At 42.5% G+C, this 17,135-nt stretch overlaps 1 protein-coding gene across 3 annotated transcripts in view; it reads right to left on the bottom strand.

The window, feature by feature from the left end:
* Nucleotides 1–1,013: 1,013 nt before the first annotated feature.
* The window catches only part of CAB39 (calcium binding protein 39), a 101,154-nt gene continuing 85,032 nt past the window's right edge, over nt 1,014–17,135 (bottom strand). For all 3 annotated transcript variants that reach the window (XM_055398848.2, XM_055398849.2, XM_088844930.1), the window contains 4 exons: nt 11,867–11,926; nt 8,111–8,176; nt 4,448–4,591; nt 1,014–3,598 (listed from right to left, as the gene is read on the bottom strand). In XM_055398848.2, coding sequence (XP_055254823.1) covers nt 3,410–3,598; nt 4,448–4,591; nt 8,111–8,176; nt 11,867–11,926 — 459 coding nt within the window. In that variant the 3' untranslated portion in view covers nt 1,014–3,409. The remainder of the gene's footprint in view (nt 3,599–4,447; nt 4,592–8,110; nt 8,177–11,866; nt 11,927–17,135) is intronic.

A 17,135-nucleotide genomic window follows, 5' to 3' on the forward strand; every position in this document is an offset into this window, starting at 1 on the left:
ATGTCGCTGCTCATCAGGAGGCAAAGGGGCACACGCAGGTGGCTCCAGGGTAGCCTATCTGAGGCTCAGCTCCAGGAGAACGTGGAGGCTGTGGCAGGGTCACGGGAACTGTGGGGAGGACACAGGAGTGGCCGGTGCTGGCCTTGGGGCCTCTGAGAGGTGTGCAGGGTGGTGACTCACGCCTCTGATGGCTCCGGCTTCCAAAAATCAGCGAGCACTGTGTGAGCCTTTGCAGCCAGTTTGCTCGATCCTCACACGAGGAAGGCAGCCTGGTGACTTCAGCTGTGGGCGTGCGGTTGGGGGCTGCGGGAGAGGGCCCGAGTCCAGGCCTCTGTGTGGATGCGCCTGCTGCGGCTTCCTGCTCATCCTCCGTAGGACGGGCAGCGTCGCCTGGTCCCAACATCATCTCTGGAGAAGCAAGACAGACCTGTGGGGCTCAACTACCTCCTACAAGAGATTGTAATGAGCAGAACGTCATTATTCAGAATTCAGAGAGGCATTTTTGGGAAGAGTGTGTGTGGGAGACTGGAGACCCCATCTGCTGACGAGGATTATGGAAACCTCGAGGGCGGGGCTGGGCGCCATGTGGCAGCAGGTGGCCCGGAGGACTGACCTCCTGAGGGGGCCGCTGAACCCTGTGCTTCCAGAGTGCTTGCAGCTTCTTTGTGATTTCACTCTGGTTACTTCTAAGTAGTCCTGCCGAGTGCTCAGTTTTATCTTAGTGTATTGATAACTAGAGAGAGGATCTACGGTCTGAGAAGCAAGGCGAGTAAAAGGCTTAATACTTAACTGTGACAGGAAGGGCCAGTGAGCTATATATGACCCAAGTGAAAACCACATTTTGGACACCAGAAATAGAACCTCAAATGGGGCAAAAAAGACTTAGAGGCTTGTGTATTAACTGTTCCCAGCTGCAGTTTGTAACACCGTTCGTGCCAGTGTTATCTCCTGACTGGGTTGTTAACAGTGATACAAACGCAATTATCTAAAGACATCATGTAAACAGCCGACAATGTTGTTTCTCCAAAATTTTATTTTAATTTAAATTACAGGGCCAGCCAGATATTCTGATAAGAAATTTACTTTTCCTCAAGAGAGAGGAAATGCTTCCAAGGCATTGTTAACATTGTATACATCTCCACCTTTTTTTTTAAGGGTTAAAAATCACATTGAGTAACTGACTTATGTAAAATTAAACCTTTATAACACAAAAAGAAACCACTTCCAGTATAATAGTTTGGGCAACATGAATATATTAAATGATCAGAATTTCAAATGCTATTTTTTAACTTTGAGTGTTTTCACATTTTTGTTTAAAAACAACAAAAAACCGAAAGTCTTAACTATCCCCAGATTCTAATGCGAGAGTCACATCCGGGTTTTCTTTGACACGCTGCGCCCCATGCTGTCTTCCACACAAAGGCTCTAACGCTATAACAGCATCACCAAAGTGGAAGCTGCTGTTCTAAGAACCAGCTTGGCAAGGAAACCTTTCTTCCATGTGGTGTAATGAATGCTTGCACCCTGAATCCAGACACCCAGCACTGGACCACGCGAATCAGAATGATGCATCACAGCCAACTCTGCCTTCCTAAATGTCTTGGATAGTTTCATTTCAAGGGGTTTGGATTGATTTAGTTCCAAAAGAAAAAACAAGGATTATTTTACACAGATTTTGGTAAAGACAGGCTCAGGAAAACCAATTATAAAGGTAGACCACCATTTCAATTAAACAGAATAAAATACATCTGTCTTTTCTGGGGCTCTTTTCCGAAATGGTGCTCCTGGAAGGAGATTTTAAAGCCTGCTGAAACATCAACTGGGAGTCTCATTTTACTGGCTGATAAGTAATTCAATTAGTAAGAGAGGCTAGCAAAGAATAATTACATAAATTTCTTAATCAGCTACAGCCATGCTGAATTCGAACCGGCAAACTCTGATTTGTAAGTTGTTAGTTGTGATCTTCATGTCACTAAGATGAACAGATACCATTCTAATAACTTTACATAGATATATTCTAGGAGACGTTGTTCTGCCGTGGTCACAGTAACAAAAAAAGTGGTGCAAAATCAGTTACTTTATAAATACTGATAATTTGCAGCATTAAGGAACAGGACGATAAAAAAAAAAAAATTTCCCCGTAGGACACCTATGACTAGGAACTCTTCTTTTCCTAAGAGAAGCCAAAGTTTTAATTATTCAGTTTCGCAACTATTGTACTGGATTACTTCCTCTAAGAAAGAAAAGGTGCTCTAAAGAGGTCTCCCCACACACAAAGAATCAGCATTAATTTAGCATAATCGGTATCATTCGTAGATATGGAGAACTCTTGACTCATTTTAAATGAATAAGGCCAATATTATGCAGGAAAAAGTGTAGCTGAGTTCCAGGTCTGTATTGTAGTCTATTGATGGCACCCCATTAGATAACTGAATACAAAGGACTGGTTTACTTCGTTTTCTTTTAATGCTGTGATACTTAAATGTTAAATCAGCATTTTCAGGTGATCTGAAGTATTTCAATTACATATGAGCATTCATTTTTTGCAAAAACTCAATATTAGGTAATAGTTACATACTAATACAATAACATTCCTCTGCTGTACAAATTAAATCATTTAAAAGAAATGAGCATTCTAAGAATTATATACAAAAGAAACCTGTAAGCACTGTTGAAATGAAATGCGAGGTGTCGTTGCTAGCTCTACTGTTTTAAAATACCTTCAAAAAGTAAAATTAACAAATACCCTTCAACGTATCCAGGTTTACAAGTCTCAAGAAAATCAAATGTCAAAAAATTCTAGAAAGCTGTGAAAAGCATATATACATTTTCCTTATGACCTTATGAAGCTTCACACTTTTGAGAAGTTGCTAAGTTTCAGTATCAATTTATTCGTGTGTCAACTTTATCCACTCAAGGAGCTCCCATCTCGGATACAGTTCCCCTAGGATTTCAAATAAAGCTCCGCACGATCTTCCATGAGTGAAGGCATACAATCTTACCCAGAATCCGCGCTCAGATCTTTAACAAAGATAAACGCAAACAGGCAGGTTTACTCTGATCAGATCAATGCCCTCTTCCCCTAACACACACTATCATCTATGCATTTGCCTTCAGGAACCTAGCCATGTTCAGAACTTCTACAGCAAACGGAGTCTTTAAATTCTGAAATGACACAAAGATCAAGAAAAAGTCCACGTGTGCTCTAGTGTGCAAGAAAGCAGCAGCTACGTTCTCCAACTTGGACTAAAAAAAACAAACAAAAAAATCAAAAAAGGTAAAATGAAAACCGTTCACTTAACAGCAGATTAGCAGTAATGTTCCTCATGAATCAATAACAGTGCCTGATGCTGAACAGCTAACAGCAGACGCTGAACTTGGATTTAGTATTTTCGATGTTTATTGGAAATCAGGCTTCTTGCTGAGCTGGTCTCTTCAAATCCCTGATCTGTTTGACTAAATACGTCTTCTCGTCATTGAACTGCTCATCCTCGGTCCTGTCATTCTGGAACTTGCTGAGGAACTCTATGAGCTTGGCTTGGTTCTTGAGGAGGATGTCGAGGATGGGCTGCGTCTTGTTGGGGTTGGCTACAAACACCTGCACAGGGAGAGATCAATGTCAACTACAGGACAGGGCGCGACATGGAGATGCTACAGACAGCAGAGCACGTGTGGCCACACCTACTGCTCCCCTGGGCACGGGCTGAAGCCAGGATTACTCATTCGGGGGTGTCTGCTTTGGAACCTTATTTTTACAATTAAAAAAGGAGGGAAGAAGTGCACGTTTAAGCACAAAAAGGACTGACGTGTTCACTCATGCTCTGAAACTCTGCAGTTTGTATTAAATACAGACTTTGATTTTAGAATAAAATGGGCAGTAGTTAGTTCTGGGCACAGGAGGTCAGAATGGATTTTAAGAATAAAAATCTCCATGGAAAGCATTAAGAAATGCATTACCCTTTACTTTGGGATTAGTAATATTCCATGCCAAAGACCACCTGATGCGAAGAACTGACTCATTGGAAAAGACCCTGATGCTGGGAAAGACTGAAGGCAGGAGGAGAAGGGGACAACAGAAGATGAGATGGCTGGATGGCATCACTGACTCGATGGACATGAGTTTGAGTAAACTCTGGGAGTTGGTGATGGACAGGGGAAGCCTGGTGTGCTGCAGTCCATGGGGTCGCAAAGAGTCAGACACAACTGAGTGACTGAACTGAACTGATGCCAAAGATTAAGTGACACTCCTCTACAAATCAACTTTTCTTATTCCCAAATACAAATGCCCTGTTTCTGGGTCCATTTTTGTTTAAATGTTGTACCACACAACTGTGAAAACGGATTGAATGGAACTGTGTCACTCAGATTACCAAAATGAAGCTAATAAACAAGTAACTTGCAAATAAAATGGGATGCACAACTAGTGTTTATGGTTTTAGTACTCTACCTTAAAAACGTGGAAGGCCTCAAACTGGATGTTACGGCTTTTGTCTCGTAGAAGGTTCATCATTAATTTGAGGTTCTCAGGTTTACTGATGTATTTTGTCATAATCGTGAAGTTGTGTCTGTCTAGTAGCAGTTCACCGAGAAGCTGAGAAGGCAAACAATTCATCCTTTTATTCCACCATTATCATTTAACATTTGAAGTAAAACCAAAATTTTAAAAACAGTTCATTAAATAATCATATTATTAAGCATGGAATATTAATAGGCACTCAAAAGATGGATGAACTGAATTAGGACCTGAAAACTAATGAGCACTTTCTGTTTGCTACTTGGACACCTCCTTTTTCTTCTGGGGTTTAAACCTAGAGTGGGTGTGACACTACTCCCTGAAGACGACCAAATTCAAGTCATCTGGCTCAGAATCTGAGACTTATCAGAACCTATTCTTTAAATATGCATTTGTGTTATCTCAGTAAAAAGAAACCACCAAAGAAAGTGGTCAGAAGATAAGTTACTGGATAACTATAAACCTTAGCTAAATTTAAAAATAATTTTATGTATCTGAACTTTACGGGACACAAAGGGTTTCATGTACACAGCTTTCCATATACTTACCCCTATACACGCCAAACATCATTTTATCTTATCTGATTCAAAAAGCTTTATAAAAACAAGTACTTTTCTGGTCCTTCTTATGCAAGGTATCCTGAAGATACTCTAAGCTTCTCTTAGTGACACCACAATATCACTAATGACGTTAATTAAGCTAAAAACAAAAAACAAAAACTGTACTTTCAGTTAAGTCTGGGCTTACTGAGTTCTATGGAGTTGATCATACCACATCAGCTCTTAATTTTAAAATCAAACCTGCTTGTTCTAGATTTATTTTTCTGAAACTAGTGGTCACCTCTTCATGCTGTCACTGTGCCAACTTCCAGTCAAGGAGTCGTGTGCAGGTGGTATGACCTGCATGGGGGAAAGGGGCCCAGAGGCACGACAGAGTGGTGTCCAGCATGGCTCCTGGCACCAGCCTGCCTGGGTTCAAATCCTGACATTTTGTTCCTTGTGAGCTCTATATCCTTGAGCATACTATTTAACTTCGCTGTGCTTCAGTTTCATCATCTGTACAAGGGAGTGGATGATGGTACCTGTATCTTAGGACAGTGCGGTGCGAAACAACAGCATGAATACATGCAAAGCACAGTGGACCTGAGTCTAGTAAGAGACATGGAATGAGGTCCAAGGGAAGGAAAACACATGGACAGAGCTACTTTGCCATGGTTTACTTGCTTTGGTTAATTCTTTTCTGGGTTCCTGGCTATGTTCTACGTACCTGAAAGTTTCCAGATAACTGATCTCTAGATAAATATCCTAGTAAATAAAAAATAACCTGATGTGCAGAAAAACAAATCTGTTTAGGATTTATAAAGAATTTAGAGGAAGAATTCAAAAGCTCAGACAGGTTTCACACCAATCCAAATCACAAAATCTACAACTTTCAAAGTAAGAAGCCCAGTATTTACTCTTTCAGAGGCGCAGAAGTTAGCATGAAGTGTGTACAGATTTACTCAGTGTTCATTTTCTGTCACACAAACCAGAGATACTGAAAATGGTTCATTTCAGCTTGATGATCTAGGGGAGGGTAACCAGTAATTTTAAAATGTCTTTGGATGTAAAAATTCAAAAATGTCAGGCCAGTTTTACTAAAAATAAAACCCTGGCAGTCCAGTGGTTAGGACTCCACACTCTCACTGCTGAGGGCCAGGGTTCAGTTGTTGGTCGGGGTACTAAGATTCCATAAGCCACACAGCGTGGCCAAAAAGCCCCCTGAAATCTGGTACAGGGAATTCAAATTTAAATAAATAAATTTAATTATCATTAAAAATAAATAAATTTAAATAAATAAATTCAAATTTAAACACAAATTTAAATAAATGCCAGTGTGGCTGCAGAAAAAGGGAGTACAAATTACAATACATGTTTAGAGTACCACTGGTCCTCAAAATTTCTCCATGTGTTCAGGAGAAACTGCAGGCATGAAAGACTGGCTTCATATCCACTGCTAAGATCTCACAAGTAGCAGTCTTAATCTTCCTTTCATGTTGGTAATTCTGAAGTGTTAGAAGGTCTTGAAAGCCTTTCTCCTATCTAAGCAGCCCAAGAATTCAGCATTTGGTCCAAGTCTTCTGATTTGCCAATTAAAAACCGCAACCCCCCCACCCCCCGCCACCCGCCCCAGGAGGTATCAGTCCTGGAAACTAGTATCCAAGGCAAACCTCTCTAGCCTCCTTGGCCTCAGAAAATACTGAGTGCATCCAACGGGGGGAAGAGGCCCTTGGATATAAAGAGGTTCCTGGCAGAGGGCTGCTTCTCCGTGAGGCTCTCAGGGAGCCCACACTAGGTTACACAGACACACAGGGAGATAATGCCTTAAACAGCTGCCAGGTGGACTACATCCACCCTGAAAATGAACAGACTGTCCCTATCAGCTATCACAACCACTGGCAATGGCCCAGCCAGCACACCTGCCAACGGAGAACAGGTTAAGGATCCCCGACACTGGACCAAAGGATGCCTGGAGGCCAGGCTCCACGGGACGGAACACTGTAGCAGTGACACATTTCTTATGGCCTTAAGGAAAACGAAGGAACAAGCTAGTCAGGGGAAAGGAATCTTTCGGCAATGTTCCTAATGTCCTTTAGTCAATTTCCACAGAAAGACAAGGTGTCAAAGACTGATATCCCCATGGGAGCAGCAGCAGGCGGAATGGAGTGTCTTGATTAAAATGAATTCAGACATCTCTGAGGGGAAGCCCTCTGCGCAGAGTAGAATTTAAAGTGGACCTGGGAAAAACCACAAAGGAACTGCAAATTTCCGCCCATAAAGCCTTTGTGATTCCATCTGTTATTCCTGTCAGGACCACTTCCTCACAGAAGGAAGGGTATACATGGGTATACATTTATTAACTGCAGTAAGAATTTTCTAGAGTAGGGGTTAACAAACGATCGTAAAGAGCAAGACAGGAAATACTAAAGTCTTCACTACCCATAAAGTGTCTGAGGCAACCACTCAAATTTGCTGTTGTAGCCAAAACAGCCACAGACAATACATAAGTGAACAAGTGCATCTGTGTTCCAACAGAATTTTATTTACAAAAATAGGCAGTGGGCTGGATGTGGCTCATGGGCTGTTGCTTGCCAACCCCTGTTCTGGAGTTTTAAGTCTTTATTTAAGTTTCAAGTCGAACTGTCCACATCCTATTTTGACACAAAGCAGCCAAAGCCGTGTGGTTCCCCATGTTACTGCTGGCAGCCACCCCTCCCCTCACACAGCAAGTCTGGGACCCTCTGGGCAGAATCCCGGGAGCACAACACCTGTGGTGCCTTCAACTCAGTGATAACGATTCTAAGTTTTAAAAATAAGGCTCCAAAACCTAAAGACCTTCATCACTTGGAGATTAGATCCTCTTCAAAATTCTGCATATTCTCTAACACAGAAGGAGGTGAGCTGGGGTGGGTGCCCTGGGTGAACCTCTGCTGAGCCCTGCTCCTTTCCACAAAAATCTTGACCAGGGACACGTGCATGTTTCCTGCAAAGGTCTGGACCCATACACGTTTCAAACACGGGGTGGAGAGAAATGAACGACTCAGATGATCTGTCATACCTTGAGTGACTGTCTTTTTGTCACATAATTTTCTGAATGAAGTAACTTCTCATATTCACTGAAGAACTAAAAGACAAGAAAACACACATCAGAGGTTTTTCTTAAGAGCAGCAGATAACGTTGAAAAGCTTGAGCACACACTTCTAATGGCACAGAGGCCAAGCTCTGCTCCTCCCGTCCATCTCACACTCCTCCTCGAGTGACAGCCGCTGGCTACTGCCATGAAAACAGCTCCTGGGCTGGCCCCTCGCAGCTCCAGAGAAGTGTGCACAGAGCGCATATCGCTTCTGTCACCCAAACTTCAAATGCACACAACTTAAATCCCTTCCCCACCTCCCCACCCCACTGTTTTCTCACTGTTCTCATTTCTTGGTGTTGAATTAGAAAATTCATATATATATATTTTTTACAACTCAACTAGTCCAAAGCACAACCACAAAGAGAAAAGTTATCTGTTTTTTCAAAGCAAAAAAATAATTAAAATAGAAGAGAGAGAAATTCAGCACTGTTGGGTAGGTAGATGTCCCACAAAAGGTAGGACTCGAGCTCAACTTTAATAATGAGAGAGACTTTGTTTCGAAATGGGGAGAAGAGATACTCTTGGGGATGAAAACAGAAGAACACAACAAGACTGAAGACCTGGAAAACGCAAAATGATACAGACTGAAGAGCTGATGAGGACCCACTGGATTTACAAACTGGGGATCACTGACAAGAGCCGCGTCCCTGCAAGGGTGAGGAGCAGAAGCAAGGACAGCAGGGAGGCGGGGAACAGAAAGGAGGGACACACAGGGGCAGGGCCCCCCTTCCCAAAATTCAGAGCAATGGGCCAGTTAGCTTTCTGTTGTCTGAACTATGGTCAGGCTTCTAAAGTTGCAAAATGTTGCAGTACTAGTGTGACGCTGCTGGGTGTCAGTGCATTACTGAGACTTGTCCCTGCCTGCGGTGGGTGGCTGAGGATGCCCGCTGTGTATTCTGTCCACACTCAGACTACTTCTGCCTTTGCTTTATGATGGGTCTTCATCAGCCATTCATCTGTGGTTTAGAGCAGGGGCTACATCCAACCCACTGTCTGTTTTTATACAAGTTTTACTGGAATACAGCCATGCTCATTTCTGTATTGCAAATAAATTCGTTTATGAACTGTTTATGGTTGCCTCTGCGGGAGAACTGACAGGAAAGTTGACCAAGAATGCATGGCCATGAAGCTGCAAATATTTGCTCTCTGGCTGGCCCGTTACAGAAGAGGTTTTAGCGCTAACCCAGAACCGCCCAGCATCCATTCTTTTATCTCGAGGCAGAGGCGGGATCGCCCTCTATGTAGTGTGCAAAGGAGTCAGACTTCTGTCTCCAGAGGTACTGTTACCCCTTCCTTCTCCTCAAACGATCATCAAGCCATGATCGAAACAGTCGGATCCATCTTTGATCAGTAACACAGGAACACCTCAAGTTCTTGACAGAACATGCAAGTTAAGATTTTCTGCTGCATAATTTTTAGGGAAAGCTTGGTTGCAGGAGATTATTCTCAAGAAGAACTGCCCCGGTCAGCAGTAAAGGACTAGGACAAAGGGCTGGCATTGTTTGGGCTCCTCAGAGATTTGCGGTCCCTGAGCCACACTTCAGTTCAGCATTTTCTTCACTGCAGAGTCACCCTTGGGGATGGCGTCAACTCCATGAAGCTGCAACTCAACTCCTATCCAAAAGCGCCAATGGGAGAAATTTGCTTCAGGCTCCAGTGCTAGAAAAGGCTGTTTCTTTTGAACAAGCTTCATAGACACTGTGATCTTTTAATGGTTTTGTTTCCCTCTATGTTTTGATTATTAGAAAGCTCAGAAGCAAAGTGTACAGACTTTAGAACATGTGTTTTTAATGACTCCACGTTTGGCTTAATTTAAATTGCTCATATCTCCCCTTTTCTTCTCTTTTCCCAGATCTGGCTGCACTGTATACATACATACGTATATATATATATATATATATATATATATTTTAATATATATATTTCAGTTAGCTGCTGCACATATATTTTCTAAAATCCTGATAACCAATGTCACCCATTAATAACACATAGGAAAATATTTTATTGCAAAATTAAAAAGTGACATCATTGCCTATAGTAAATTTCTTGGAAATACCGTTGGTAGGTTTTAAATTAAGACACTTGTATGCTCAATTATAAAAACCTTTGAGATCATATTTTAATAAAAACAATTTGCTAACGCTTATTAAATGTTTACTGTGGTCCAGGCACTGTGCCTTGCACTTGACACACACATTCTTACCTAATCCTCACAGCAACCTAGTAGTAATAAGAAGGTGCTGCTATGCGCCTTCTCTTAGAGCTGAGGATCTTAAAGGTACACAGAGGGTCAGGGAAGCACATGGTGAAGCTGAAACTTGAAGCCAAACTCCACACAGTGTGGTGCTGAAGCCCACACTTCTAACTACTGCAAAAGGCGCTGACAAAATGTGCTTCCGACTAAAAACAAGCAAACACATGGAAAAAAACACTCCTACATCTCAGTGAATACGGCCAAAAATAATAAATGACCACTGATGCTTAAGCCATCGATGAGGCTATTTCCGAGGGAATTACTACGGACTCTGCACTGTGTTAGGATGTTACTGCTAGTGGGAGGAAAAGACGGGAAAAGGAACACAGAAGAACTAGAGCGCATAAGCTCTGCCTCCAAGAATCTTCTAATTTAGCTGAACAGCACAGGGAATTTCCTGGTGGTCCAGTGGCCGGGACTCCACACTTTCACTGTCAAGGGCACACAGATTCAATCCCTGGTTGGGGAACTAGGATCCCACAAGCTGTGACATAGCCAAACCGCTCTCCCACCCCCCCGAAAAGCTAGTTGAACACTGAATAATGAAGTATTAACAAAACTTAGGATTTTAAAAATTCAAATAACTAGTGGAAGAATGAAAAACTAAGCCACACTTTAGAGGAGAGATAGAGATTTTAAATGGATTGTAATCATGGTAACTTCTCCAGGAGCACCTATACGGTTTTGGACAGTGTTGAAATTAAACTAGTGTGGCACACGGAAGTGCTCATGGGCGTCATGGGGAGCAGAGGTGACACACGTGGGAGAGGAGTGACCTGCTGTCATAATGATCAGGGGCAACCAGGTCATCAGAGTGCCCAGACCTGCTCACAAACCTCTGCGGGTTCTATCACCAGGAAGTCTAACATCAACTCCAGCCGGAGGGGGCCTTATGGCTGAACTAACCAATGTCCTACTTTACAAATAAGGACTGACTCCTGAGTCTCCAGAGTTAAGGGCCTCGGCCTTGGCCACAGGCACCAGCAGCAGAGTAGGGACACTGCTCATCCACCTGCTGTGTCCTCTAGGCTAGGGCTCTGCTCACCCACTGCTGCGGAGTCCCTGTCTCTCTATTTGTAAGCAGCTGGGATGTGAGCAATGGATGGGAAGTATGGGGAAGAAAAGAAGCCACATAGTAATTTTCTCTTTATTTTAACTGTGTATTATCATTCAGCAGCAAAGTGCTTTATTTTCCTCTTCTAAAGCAAGAAAAGATGCAAAGGGGAGTGTGTCATCAGAAAGAAAATTCTGCTTCTGACCAAGTAACGCTTTCTACCTTGGTTTTCATAGAGAAATGATTACAGCACCAATTAAAAACATATTTCCAAAACAAATCTTCTGGTACAAAATCTAATTAAAAGCTTTCATTTCTGGTAACAAAACTTACAGTGTGCTATTTTAAAACAGAATTTCACATACTTACTCTATCATAATGTTGTTCCAAAAATTCTGCACTGAGCAATTTATGTCTTGTAAGTAAATCCTAGAAAAAGAAAACATACATTTCACAGTTGTTTGGCATTCAAGTTCTTTTAGAAAAGAGAATCTTAAAATTCCACGCCATTTTACCTGATAAAAACTGTTGTCAAAAATTACTACACTTAAAAATATTTGAGCATGAATTGTATTGCAAAGTTGACTCTATGTAAGAGCAAATAAAAATCATCAATAATTTGAAATTGTGAGAGTAATGATCATGATTGTTGCAGGTCTAATAGCTCTTAGATGGAAAAATTAAAAAGCAAATTTATAAGGTAATGGACATAAAAAATCAAAGAAAGGGAATCAAGAACCAAAATTAAAAGTAAATGGTTGTGATAAAATGCGAAACAGCATACTGCTCCTGGTAGAGAAAGAAGAAATATCTTATATTAGAAAAAGTACAAGAAGTTTCATTTTTTTCCTCCTTAACTGAATTACATTCAGTTTAATCTTGAATGCTATCTTTTCTCAGAGGTAAGGGTCTCTTTTAAAGGCCCCATCATAAACATTAGCTCATGCTGCAAATACATAGAACCAAAAGTTATGAATAGTAGAGTTCAATTCTGCGTCCCTGTGAAACAGAGCTTACGCCTGACCCCATGGATATCCCTGGAAATCACTCAAGGGTCATTCATTCAGAAAACATCTCCTATGTGCCAGATAAAGGTCTAGGTCCTGAGGCTGCAAGACAAAAAGAGGACCTTCAAGGACCTGGAAGTCAGCAATGAACTAGCCATGGACTCAGCAGGTGGGAAGAGAATGGAAACAGGTGACAGCAGAACAGCCCATTCATCTTCAGTGAACTCTGGAGCACAATTCCTTTAGAGCTGCTGACCTCAGAGGTCAGTGTCAATAATCCCTTCTCTGAACCAACTTTCCTGCACTTATTTTCTCTGCTGTTTAGGTTACAATGACTAGTGTTTCCTGAAGTATGTCCTGAGAAATGCCCTAGGGAATGTTCCATGGTCAACAAAGGAGGAAAGGGCTGCAGTTTTGGGTCCCGTATGGAAACAAAACCCTCAGGTCTCAGGGAGTTTTGGAGGGAGTTCTCCTGATGCCTGCTTGTTAGCATCCTGCCCTGCAAGTCCTTCTCTGCATGGGCTTGCCCCTGGCCCGGTTACTTCCTACCTTCAGACCGTGACACACACATTGCCTCCCTGGGGAACCCTTCCTGCTGGTCACCAGCACAAAGCAAGGTCAGAGTTATGACCTGACATCTGTGGGATTAGGTTCTGAACATCTCTCTCAGGGCAGGCTATACATTCTATAAACACAAGGTCATGTCTATTTTTACTGATCTCTGAATTCCCAGCACCTATGCAGTAGCCAGCACATAGTAAGAGCTTAATATTTAATAAATAAATGAATGAACCAACAGAATCCAGGAACATATTTGGAAACACACGACATTAAGCAATCTTTGAAGAACGTTTTTAGGCTTTTAACCCCACCCCAAAGATTTACAGGTGTTCAAACTGCTGGACAGGGTGTGCATCCTATGCCCATGGAAGATCTACCCAATTTTCCTCAAGTGTCCCTTGGGGACTAAGTAGGCAAAATGAGAAAACCTGGAGTCTGAGTAACTTCAAGAATCTGGGAAGAAATATGTGGAAGGAGGAGATGGCAGGGCTAGAAGAATTTATATTAATATATTGTCCCATAGGGTCATATGTGAACATGAGAACTTTAAGGGAATATATCAAGAATGCCTGTTAAATAAAGTCTTGCCTCTAACATGCTACTCTCAATGTAAAGTGCTATGTCTATAACATGTGGTCTATGACAGCTCTCCCCTGGGTTAGGACCTCAAGGGCAGGGGTTTGTCTGGGCAGATCACTGCTAAACCAGAGTTCCCTGGTGGTCAAGTGGTTAGGACTTCATGTTTTCACTGCAGGGGGCCCTGATTTGATCCCTGGTTGAGGAGCTAAGATCTTGCAAGTCTTGCAGAATGGCAAAAAACCAAAAAACAAAAAACCTCCAGAAAACAGATGAAAACAATCACTGCTGATCCCCAGAACCTAAAGAAGAGTGCCCAACATTAGCAAGCTGTCAAGAGACTTGTGGAATGAACAACAAATAAGCAAATTTAAAGACTGCTGTGTCTGGATCCATGCAAGACTAAGTGTCTCATCTACTCTGGTTAAGTCTTTCTGGAGGCCACTCTGAGCAAGTACAGGGCTAGGAGCCAAGTGCTCACTGCTCCGTCACGATTTGACCAAAGAGAAAAGGAGGCATCTCAGAGGCAATGGCTCTCAACTGGGGTTGGATTCTCAGGTACAGAGAGGTAGAAAGTATTTCTCTGAAGAGTAAAGATCCTAAACATGCTGTACAAGTGTTTTTCTTTTTGGTCTGAGTAAGGTGACTGTTTATCCTGAGAGCTGTATTTCCAGTAGGAGCAAGAGGCTCACAGTTGGGCCACACACAGCAAGGGGGAACGTCCAGTACGCCCTCATCAGAGATTCTACCTGTTACCATTCGGTTTAGACAGACCAGGAGGCTCAGGAAACCACTGCCAACCTAGGGATCACATCTCCAGAGCCTTGGGGGAGGAGAGAGACTGGAAAGGGGTTGCTGAGACTGCTCAAGCAGGAGCCTGACCCCAGTGCATCGGAGGAGGGAAGTCCTTCCTAATAAAGGCCAGACCAGGGCCTGGAGCAGACAGTAAAACACTAGCAGGGAAGGGGTAATTCTTGAGAGCTGGCACAGAGGAAAAAGGCTGATACTAGCTGGGAAAAGAGGAGGTGGGGACTTGGGCAGACTGTCTCCCTCCTGAGAGATGGGAAAAAAACCCTACCCTCGGCAAAAGAGCCAAGAGCTTGGCGAGCTCAAACCAGGCTGTGGGCTATGTGTGGTGATGAGGCGGGGAGGGAAGCGGTCATGTAGTCGAAATCTGGTGAGCGACTGGCAAAGTTGACAGGGTGCACGTGGTCCCAGATCAGCAGAGTGGCCGGGTCAGCCAGCAGGGGACACAAAGAACATGAGGTCTGACTTCCCAACCTATCTAAATTCCCATATGGCCAAGCCCTGGCATGACCCAGAGACAGGTCAGGGGTCATCTCCCAAGTCCAGCAGATGGAGCAGTCAACTTTCAGGGTGGACTGAATTAAAAGATTCCTACAAGTTATGTGAGTTTTGGATCCCAAACATCATGTGACAAAGATGGCCCTGGAATCCCTGAAGAAATGTTGCTAACCCGGGGGCTCATTTTCAGAGCCTCGGCAAGCCATCTGGCCCAGTGTTGTACTTGATGACTGTCTGTGTCCAAAGACAAGAGACTTAATTCTTCCAACTGTGTGGTTCACCTTTGGAGTTAGAAAGTTAGAAAGTTCCTCCTGTGGCAGAGTTAAAACCTAACCCCAGGCTACTTCCAGAAAACTGTCAAGTCACAGAACTAGGTGGAATCCATTTCCTTGAGGACCCACTTTAAATACAAGCAGTGCTCTCCTGGCAAGTCCCTATCAAGTCTTCTCTCCTCCAGGCTAAGTATGTCCAGTTCCTTTAACCAAACTTCAAATGACAGGTCCTGAGTTCCCCTTGCCATCTATTGTCTTCTGAAAGTCATCTATTTGTCTGTGTGCCTCTTAAAAGCACAGCGCCTGGAACACACGTGTGCTGCTGTTACCTTACAAGCTTACAGTGGGACAGGACCATCAGCAGCTCCTTAAGTCACATGTTATGAAGTCACAGGTAGCTCTGGGGCAGCAGCATCATACTGTTTAATTTTACTGGACTTACACAGAATTTTATTTACTCAGATTCAGCTCTCCAGTCAGACTGCCTGGGTTCAAATTCTGGCTTACCCATTTATTGTCTGACTTCATCCAACATTTTTCTAGGTTTCCATTTCCTCATGTGTGAAGAAGATAATAAAAAAATACTTCCTTCACAGGGTAGTTTGAATATGATATGAAGTTACCTACATATTAGTAATTATCACACTGTGTAATGACTACATTTAGTATTACTTCCTATTATTATGCCTTATTCTCACATCTCATATTTACAAAGCTGGGTCCTCAGGTGGAAGACCTCACTTTTTGAGGGTTTTTAAATACTTAAAAATTGTTTTAATTGGAGGTTTTTAAATACTTAAAAATTGTTTTAATTTACAATGTTGTGTTGAAGACCTCAGTTTATCTGTATTTAACTTAAACCTGTTATATATTCTGGCCTCTCTGGATCTTTATGAAGCCTTATTTCAGGATCTCTGCTATCTGCTTTCTATTCCTTTGTGGTGCACATCTGCCGTCACCTTTTATCTGAGTCTTTAATAACAATCTTCGGCTGTGCTAAGTGAAGACAAATCCACTAAAAATTTCTCTCCAGGATGGTGGCAATCCATTTTCTGGCACCTTATGGATATGGTGTTCAATTAATTATGAATTGTTAACCTGAAACTTCATCGAGCTCCTAGTTCTTCATTGTTTTACAGGTCTGTTAAAACAGACCTGTACAATCATTCAGCATCTAACATATAATGGAATAATTCTAATAGCTACTATTCTCTGCGCATAGACTATGTGAGGGCACAATAATCTGAACATACTCGTATTGTCACCTACATTCTTACAGATAGAAAGACAGGTTAAATCAGTCTCAGAGCAGGGAACTGAATCCAGATAGCCATGCCCTTCGCCCCCTGATCTACACGTGTCTATGAGATTAGCATGACTGAACTTACTCTTAGTGAATCCATGCTGGCTGTGGGTACACGGTTTCCTTTCCAAAATGCTCAGAAATCATCTCTTTAGCAGTAATATTTTCTAGAACCTTACACAGGTATAATATCAAGCTCCAAGCTCCACCAGCCTCTCTGGGGAGTCTACCTTCTTTTACTCTGGAAAATGGGAAATATATTTGTTGGCCTTCTGATACCCCTCCCCGTCTCCTTAATTCCTCCTTAAAAAAAAAAAAAATCACGAACAAATATGTGGCCACTAATTTACTGTCTCAGTAACCCATTCATTCAAGCTCTGAACCGTAGACATATTTCAAGCAGGTAGTTTTAATTTCCCTTTAAGATTCAGTACCTGTTCCTCCTCGTCCAAGGTTATGGATGAGCTGCATTTGTTTAAAAGTTTTTGTGTGTGGAGTGCATTTTCTGGGAAGGTAGCTCTGGTCATTCTCAAAGGAGAGCATGAACCAAGGATCTATTTTTTCCATTATAAAAAGTGTCCCCCGCCAAGAGGACACCAGCAAACCGGAAGAGG

Source organism: Moschus berezovskii, chromosome 2 (genome assembly GCF_049115385.1).
Source record: "Moschus berezovskii isolate FMDL1 chromosome 2, NW_MosBer_1.0, whole genome shotgun sequence".
In the NCBI taxonomy this organism is placed as follows: domain Eukaryota; kingdom Metazoa; phylum Chordata; class Mammalia; order Artiodactyla; family Moschidae; genus Moschus; species Moschus berezovskii.